General features: G+C 41.1%; 1 protein-coding gene across 1 annotated transcript; it reads right to left on the reverse strand.

Annotated features, from left to right (window-relative positions):
* Positions 1–426: 426 nt before the first annotated feature.
* Positions 427–8,585, reverse strand: LOC107589985 (F-box only protein 15-like). Its single transcript, XM_016278577.1, has 6 exons — positions 8,482–8,585; positions 8,156–8,386; positions 5,852–6,055; positions 5,643–5,766; positions 1,034–1,113; positions 427–557 (listed from the first exon to the last, which is right to left on the reverse strand). Exons 1-6 carry the CDS (start codon positions 8,583–8,585, stop codon positions 521–523), a joined length of 780 nt encoding a protein of 259 aa, XP_016134063.1. The 3' UTR covers positions 427–520.
* Positions 8,586–8,636: the final 51 nt, after the last annotated feature.

The raw sequence follows: 8,636 nt of genomic DNA on the forward strand, positions 1-8,636 counted from the left end.
CTGCATGTTAACTTCTAAGCAACTAAAGGCCTTTCTCACATTGGCTAATGTTAATGTTTATGAGCCCATCATCAGGAGAACACTGAACAACCATGGTTTTCATGGCAGAGTCGCAAGAAGAAAGCCACTGCTCTCCAAAAAGAACATTGCTGCCCATCTGCAAGAATCTAGTGCCATCTACTGTCAACAATCTAGTACCATCAACTGCCGAGGAATCTGTGTAAAACTGTAACAACAGCTCGTTCATGTACTTATAAGTTTATTATTTATTTTGTACTATCAATTGGGTGTCAATTTTCAGAATGTAAACTATTAGTTTAATAGGGACTGATTTCAAAATCACTATAAACGATTCAACTGTTAATTTGAACTCTTATTCTTATTACAGAGTGCACAATGTCTGCTTTTACCTCTTCTGCAAAACAGCTGGGAAAAGCGGTCAGACATGATGACTCTCACTGTATTGTGCAGTTCAATGTAAGCAGAGTATCCATGGAGACCGTACTCCGGGTCCACATCATCAAATAAAGCACTGACTCCAGCTGCTGGACATTGGACTTTCACACCGAAAGAGGGATAAAGAAGAGAAAGAAAGAAAGAAAGAGATTAACTACAAAGTGGGTGTCAAGTTACCTTCACACTGAGGACTGTAGAGACAGTATGGTAGTAAAACAGACAGTGTAACAACTGATGAGTCAGAGCTGTACAGTGTTCAGCTTCACCAGAAGATGGCGTTATTACACCACCAAACTATACTGATGGTGATACATAACTGACATCTATGTTCTGATATATTCAGAAACATCTGCGATTACAAAGAGAGAGAGAGAGAGAGAGATAAAGAGAAAAATAAACCAAAGGGATTAAAAGATGCATATTATAATACATATCAATATATATTAAATGTACATATTAATATTTTATTAATATTAATACATATTCAATTTTGGGAAGGGCTTTAACAGGGGACAGAGCAAATAGTCTTCTGTAAATGCAAAAAAAGACAAAATGATAAGAGAAAATAAAGCAATACCTAATAGATGCATGAAGACTTCTTTCCACAAGTCTGTGATTGTGCAAGTTTACCATGACAAAAGCAATTTCCCATTGGTCCTGTATAAGAAGCACAGAATTAATTTGGTTAATTTTATCATTTTAATATTATCAAGACCATTATTACCAATAATAATAATCATAATTATTTTAATATACACACTACTATTCAAAAATGTAATTTTGGTCATATGTGTAATGCTTTTGAAAGAAGTCTGTTATCTATGCTCACTAAGGCTGCATTTATTCACACAAAAAATTAAGTAATATTGTGATATATTATTACAATTAAAATGAGTGATTTTTATTTTGAACTTTTTTTTTAATGAAATTTATTCCTATGAATTTTCAGGGTCATTACTCCAATCTTCAGTGCTAATGATCCTTCAAAATCATTCTAATATGCTAATTTGTAAGAAACATTTATCATTATTATTTAAAAAAAACATTTTTAAAAGATTTCTTTAGTCTTTTAATCAATTAATGTATGATTGCTGATTAAAAGTATTACTGTATTTCCAAAAAAATATTCCAAGTTCTCTATCGATACTTCACTTGGTTTAAGACGCTTTGGGGAAAAACTCCTTTTTCTCTGATGACTGAAGCCTTTTAATAACGCAGTTACACTGCACGGCCATTGGTTCGTGCAATGTATTAAAAACGAACCAATGGCTCGGCAGCGGAGCTTTACCTATGCCGGTAAATCCCGCCGGAATGGGCGGGGTCATCTGGCTATATAAGTGGCACATCGCCATAGGATCCTCAGATTTCTTCTCTTTCAGCGACGACTAGTTCGAAGCCTCGAAGCCTCTCACCGTAGAATCGCCTTTGCAGTAGATCAAGCTGACCCAGCGACCCTCTGCTCGGCTGATTCACCGCTTCTCCGCCGCCTTCAGCGTCGCAGCAGCGGTCCCAGCTGATCCCCTGTCGCCATCCGGCGAGCCTAAAAGAGCTTATTTCTAGGTAAGTTCTAAAAGAGCAAAATTTCTAGCGACGTTGTTGCAAATGTCGCGCTGCGAGTGTGGCTCGTGCATGGAATCTTGCATTGTGCAGAAGGGCAGTGAGTGCGTCGTCTGTCTGGTCAGCCCCTACGCAGAGACTGCACTTCACTAAGACGGAATGCTTTCGCCGAGAGCATGAGTATCGCTCTTCTCCACTTTTCCGATTCTCCTCTCTCAGCGAGCCTCTGAAAGAGAAACATCGGAGTCAGGGAACTAAGCAACCGGTCTGAGCGTTCGCATGCTGGCACTGAACCCGCGTGCTCGCTCTCCCCGCTGCGCTTTGATCTGCCGCAGAAGGGCTGCTTTTACCATGAAATCAGTCTGCCCCTGTTCGTTCGCGGAAGGCGGCCCCGACTCCCCGCTCTTATGTTTCTCTCCTCCCAGTTACCTCGGAGGAAGCAATGGCTAACTCGCGGGTTGAGCGATCAGGCTTGAGCAATTCATGCTGGCACACATCATGCGTGCTTGATCTGCCAGTGTGTGTTACACGTGAGGATCAGTGCCCCTTGTTACACCGAGCGGCTTAATCCTCCTAGGCAGATCAAAGCAGAACATTCGCAGCTTTGAATTTGTGTGTGCGTTGCTGAGCCCCGCCTCCCCCACTCTTGTGTTTCTCTCCTCCCAGTTACTCGGAGGAAGAAATGGCGAACTCGTGGGGATGAGCGATTAGGCATGAGTGCTTTAACGCCGGCAAGTCCCCACATGCATCACTCTCCACGCAGCCCTTTGATCCTCCAGTGTGTTTACATGTGAGGATCGGAGCAGAACGCGGTCACCAATGATTCAATATCGCTGACAGTTTCGTATTTGAATGTGCCTCTTGCCTGGGCCACGCCCACTCTGAGGCTGCGCTCGCTGAGACAGATCGCTCTCACTATGAGAGTTCATGTTTCGCTCTGCTTTGCTCGCGGCTCATCTTCTTCAATGAAGGCGGCCTCGCCCCTTCCCTCGTCCGCCACGAGCGGATCTGAGAGAATGCATGCAGCACTCTTGATCTGCCTGACTGTTTACACATAAAGATCATCAGTACTCCTCTTCTAATGGGTTTTGTCTTTTTAGGCGGATTAAAAGGGAATGCTGTCACTAATGATTATTATCACTGACAGCTTCAAATTGGACGCATCTGGGCCACACCCACGCTGAGGCAGCGCGCACAGGTGTTAGATTACATTAAAACAGATCCTCTCGCAAGTGTGCCCAGGGGACTGGTTCTCTTCGCTGGATCTGAAAGACGTCTACTTTCACATCCAGATAGCCCCCCACTGCAGACAATTCTTGAGATTTGCCTTTGAGGGAGTGGCATATCAATACACGGTCCTTGCCTTTGGACTGTCCCTAGCTCCTCGCAGCATCTCGATGGGAGCCTACGGACCTCCCCGAGAGCATGCTAAACACAATATCTCAGGCTAGAGCACCCTCTACAAGGCGGTTCTATGCCCTTAAATGGTCTGTCTTCTCCGCCTGGTGTACGGCCCGCGGCGCAGACCCAAAATTCCTGCGACATATCTCTGATATTGTCCTTCCTGCAGGAGCCGTGGGATAAGGGTCATTCCCCTAAAGTGCTCTCTACTCCATTTAGAGCACAGGTGATAACTCTATCGGCACGTCCTCCTTCAGAGCAAGACCAAAAGTTGAACTTACTCTGTCCCGTCAGGGTGCTGAAAGTCTATGTTGAGCGTTCCGCCCCGTTCAGGTGGTCGGATCAGCTATTTGTATGCTTCTGTAGCCGCACCAAGAGTTGTCCGGTTACGAAGCAGAGATTTTCCAAATGGATAATTGACGCTATTATGCTAGCATACTCTTCTTTGGGCCTTCAATGCCCCATGGGAGTAAGAGCCCACTCAACTAGAGGTGTTGCCTCTTCCTGGGCCTGATCTAGTTGTGTGTCCATTGCAGAAATTTGTGTGACGGCCGGCTGGGCCTCGCCGTCCACATTTGCCAGATTCTATAGTCTGGACATCCCGGCCTTACAGGCGCCGGTCCTTTCTGCATAGCAGGGCACTCTGTCGTATGACAACCAGTGCTTGGTGATTGCCTCCTTCATGTACGCTCTTGGCCCTCAGTGAGCTCCGAGGCTGTACTGAATTATTTCGGGACGATGATACAAGGCTGGGCCGACCACTCTGAGTTTAGCCCTACTGCCTTTTGCAGGGCTTCCCTGCAAAGTATTTGGTCCCACTGGGCCCCCTTGGGTGCTTAAGGCAAGTTCAAGTATTAGTCGTTCCTCTAGCACAGTGTTTCCCAACCTTTTTTTAGACGCAGCACCCTTTGGAAATTTTAACAAATTTGTGGCACCCTACAAAATTAAATTTGGTCACAATATTTGAATTTCTAACTTCGATATGATAATTTGAAAAGTGTAGATATTCAGTACAACAGGGAAGAACTGCAGAATATAATGTCATACGGATATTTTTAATATTATAAAAAGAAATGTGTCTATCAATGGTGGCAATCAGTAGGGGATTTTTTACGCGGCACCTCTGCTCTCGACAGGTGGCACCCCAGGGTCCGCAAACGGCAACATATTACTCCTATTTTAGTGGCTCTAAATTGGTTGCTGGTTCGTCATAGAGCCGATTTTAAAATATTGATGTTTGTCTTTAAATCCCTTAATGGTCTTGCACCCTCGTACCTGTCTGAACTTTTAAATCTGAACACATCAGTCAGGTGTCTGCGGTCTGCAAACAATTACTCTCTAGCTCAGCCTCGAACACGACTGAAGTCAAGAGGGGATCGTGCATTTGCCGTTGTTGGACCTAGGCTCTGGAACAGTCTTCTTCTTTATCTGAGATCCCTGTCCTCTGTACATGAGTTTAAATCGAAGTTAAAGTCTTATCTTCTGGCCCGAGCTTTTTAGCAGTTCTTAATTATGTTCTATTTATTTTTATGTCTTATTGCTTTCTTTCTTTATCTGTATCTTAGTTTTATATGCTGTAAAGCACTGTGGTCAACTCCTGTTGTGTTTATTTGTTCTATATAAATACATGAAAATGAAATGGAATGCTTCCTCTAGCATAGTACTGGTTCCCCAAAGCGTCTTAAACAGACGCAGTACAAGTGAAGTATCGATAGGGAACGTACTGTAACCTCGGTTCCCTGAGATACGGAACGAGTACCGCATACTTTGCCATGCTATGTAGCTGCAAGACTCAGTCGTCGCTTCAGTCGAAGTAACCTGAGGATCCTATGGCGATGTGCCAGATTATATAGCCAGATGACCCCGCCCATTCTGGCGGGCTTTTTCATTGGTTCGTTTTTAATACACTACACAAACCAATGGCCGTGCAGTTACACTGCGTTATTAAAAGGTTTCAGTCATCTGAGAAAAAGGAGTTTTTCCCCAAAGCGTCTTAAACAGACGCAGTATTCGTTCCATATCTCAGGGAACCGAGGTTACGTTAGTAACCAAGTACGATATCATAATAAATTTAAAACGTCACGTGCAACAAGCAAAAAAACAAGCAAAACAAAAAAAAGACAAAAATACATAAATACATACAAACCAAACAGCAATGTTAATAAAATAAGTGTCACAAAATGCACGTTTTCTCCACATACAAGGTGAAATCTAGGATTGGAAAATACCTTCCAGAATCCCAAAGTTATGCCATGTCCAACATGCAGCATCTTGACAATCTTGTCTGAAACACACAATTCATGGTGTTCTCCTTGAAGCTTTATTTTAGACATAACTGATTTCCAGCCTGGCCTGAAAGGCACAAGATCGAAGCAGCTACATCACTCATTTAGTTTGGAGTAAAGCTGTACCTTTGTATTTTAGGCACCTACCACACCTGTAAGGAGCATGACAATCGAGGGGCACCCGCAACACTCCGTGAAGCTCAAGGGAGGTGAGCTGGTTGAAAGGAGGCCAAGTGACAGCGCTCCAGAACACAAAAACAGCCGTACTGCTAAAGAAGGCATGAGACTGCTCAAAGGTGCTCCGCCGTCCTCTCCCATCAGTCACTGTGATCTCCCATGTAATACACAGACTCCTGCCAGACACACATGACACAAACCACAACTGACACCTCTGCACTCAGATCATTTAAGGGCAATCGCTTTTTGTCACAGTGTCTGGTTGTAGTGCCCTGGGCTGGCCACTTGAGGGCACTCTTCCTGTTTCTGTCCTGTACATGTTTTGAACTCCGTTTCCCATAGTCCTTTGCTTTGTCGTTTTGTTCTGACCATTATCACCTGTTGGCAACCATGCTCTCACTGTCTGTCTTTGTTGCAGTATTGTTTGAGTTACGTCCTGTTTTCTGTTCCCTGTGTTTTGAATTTACCTTTTGCATAGTTTTTGTTCTGTTTTGGATTATTTGTTATTTTAATAAACTTACTGCATTTGGATCTAATTTTGTTTTCTCCTGGCATTCCGTGACACTTTTCTTTTTTGAAGAAGAAGAAGAAGAAATGGGGAATGATGCATAAAAGAAAACACTAAGCTGATGAAAAAATTAAGTTTAATCTGTATATTTATCTTGTTTTCCTGATACATCCCTAAAACAAGATACACTTCTTTACTTGCAAATTTTTTTTTTTACAATATTAAAATATGAAACTAAAAGGTAACATTGTTTTTCAGATACTATATTTTGAAGTAAGTTTATTCATTAGCATTTAAATATATATTACACACGTATACACATACAACACATATAAGTTTATTATTAATTTATATATATATATACTCTAATAAAGTTCAGTCAGGTTTATGTTTAAAATAATAATATAAATGTTGCCAATGGGTTACAAAAAAAAAGACCATTCCTAAAACAAAAACTTCTTTACTTGCAAAAATGCTACAATTCTGAAATAAGAAAACTAAAAGATAATGTTTTCAGAGATATTTGTATTTAATAATGCAAGTTAATAAAATGAATGAATGAATAAATACAAAACTATTTTTAAATGTGGATAATACAAGGTAAAGAGACAAAGTATCACTTAAAAAAGGCTGCTAAAAATAATCTGTATTTTTATCGAGTTTTTCTGCAAAAGTATCCTGAGCATATTTAAAATAAGATTGATTTACCTGAGAATCAAAACTGTGTTCAGCTGGAAATATGAAAACTGAAAGTAAAAATAATATTGATTGATTAATTGACTGCCTGACTTATATGCAGGTACTTTTGTTAACCTAATTCAGTTGATTAAGAGCAGGGATGTGACTGTTTGGCAAGATACTAGCAATGAATGACATTAATTATGAAAAAAGCAGGGCATTAGGTTTGGGAAATAACTAATATGATAAATCATGTGCCGGGCATTGGCACCATATGATATCAATTAATGCTGTAAAAAGAGATACAAGCAGAGTCCCAGAGAGATTAATAGCTGTTGTTTGTGTCTGCAAGTCGGTGGAGATGATTATTACCGAAGTAAATCTCATCCTTCGGTGTCTTTGTATCTGAGGAACCTATGGGGATTTGTCTGGGCAAGAGGTAGGGGCCAAGCAATTTATTTCTACAATTCACCCAGCCTTCTGAGGGGACCACAATTATTTTCATTCCCCCTGTATGCCACACGCTCTTTGAGTCGAAAAATTGAGTAGCCCGGCAGCTCTAATCAGAGGTTAAGACAACAGCACGCCGCAGCCTGCAGATCATCAAGCGTGTTTCCGTATCCCATCGCCCAGGAGCACAGAGCAAATCTAAGACGCTGACTCTCACACTCACCTTTAATAAGCCTAGACACTGCAGGAGGGAAAAACACAACTGACATATATTTGATGGGGAATATGCCATCTTCAACAAATTAGATAGGTCACAACAAAGACGATATTTTGACTACAAAGTCTTGTTGTGTATTACTAAATGTAGATGTAGGGACGTACAAAAAGAGGATTGAAAGAAATAAATCAAAACAACTAGAAACCCAGAAACTACAACTCAAGATAGTTTATGCGTACATATTTATATAAAGAAACAGATTACAGGTCACCATGCCAAACCAATGCTCTCATCATATTAAAAAAGGATATAATAACCATAAAATGAAAAGGGATTTTAAGAGACACTGACTGAAAGATCTACACATTTAATTAATAGTGAATTTGCAAATAAACGAAATTTTAAAAAGCCAGAATCTCTAATCTTATGAATTCCTCTGTATGTCGCTGCAGTCCTGAATAAGGGTCAATGCGTTGTACGTTTGTTCTCCACTTGTTCACATTCAGGCCGGAAATTTCTTTGAAGCATGCATTTCTCCAGTATCTCTTTGGCCTCTCCTGCACACCCACCACACCAAGATCATGTATCATCTGATCTTCTTGACTGGCTTTCTTCTTTTTGCTATGTTCGCGGATGTAAAACTGATACCACATAAAACTGCAAGGACATCGGGATGAGGAAATAATGATTTTGATTCATTTTTGAGCAATGAGAGAAAGAAGGTCTAAAAAAAAAAAAAAAACCTCACTCACTTGTTGTTGGACAGTTCCTGGAAGTGCTTGTTGATGAAACTAATACAGAAAAGAGACCCAGGATCCAAGTACGAGAGAATCCTGAGAATGATCTCTGGTGGCATCCTAGTTTAAGTCAGATAGATAGATAGATAGATAGATAGATAGATAGATAG

This window comes from Sinocyclocheilus grahami, unplaced genomic scaffold (assembly GCF_001515645.1).
Source record: "Sinocyclocheilus grahami isolate Dianchi unplaced genomic scaffold, SAMN03320097.WGS_v1.1 scaffold122.1, whole genome shotgun sequence".
Taxonomy (NCBI): Eukaryota; Metazoa; Chordata; class Actinopteri; order Cypriniformes; family Cyprinidae; genus Sinocyclocheilus; species Sinocyclocheilus grahami.

Coding starts and splice junctions, on each gene's coding strand:
- LOC107589985 (XM_016278577.1), bottom strand. CDS start 8,585: ATGCCACCAGAGATCATTCTCAGGATTCTCTCGTACTTGGATCCTGGG. Junction 8,387..8,481: donor CAGGAACTGTCCAACAACAA/GTGAGTGAGGTT, acceptor ATGTCCTTGCAG/TTTTATGTGGTATCAGTTTT. Junction 558..1,033: donor AGTCTTCATGCATCTATTAG/GTATTGCTTTAT, acceptor TCGGTGTGAAAG/TCCAATGTCCAGCAGCTGGA.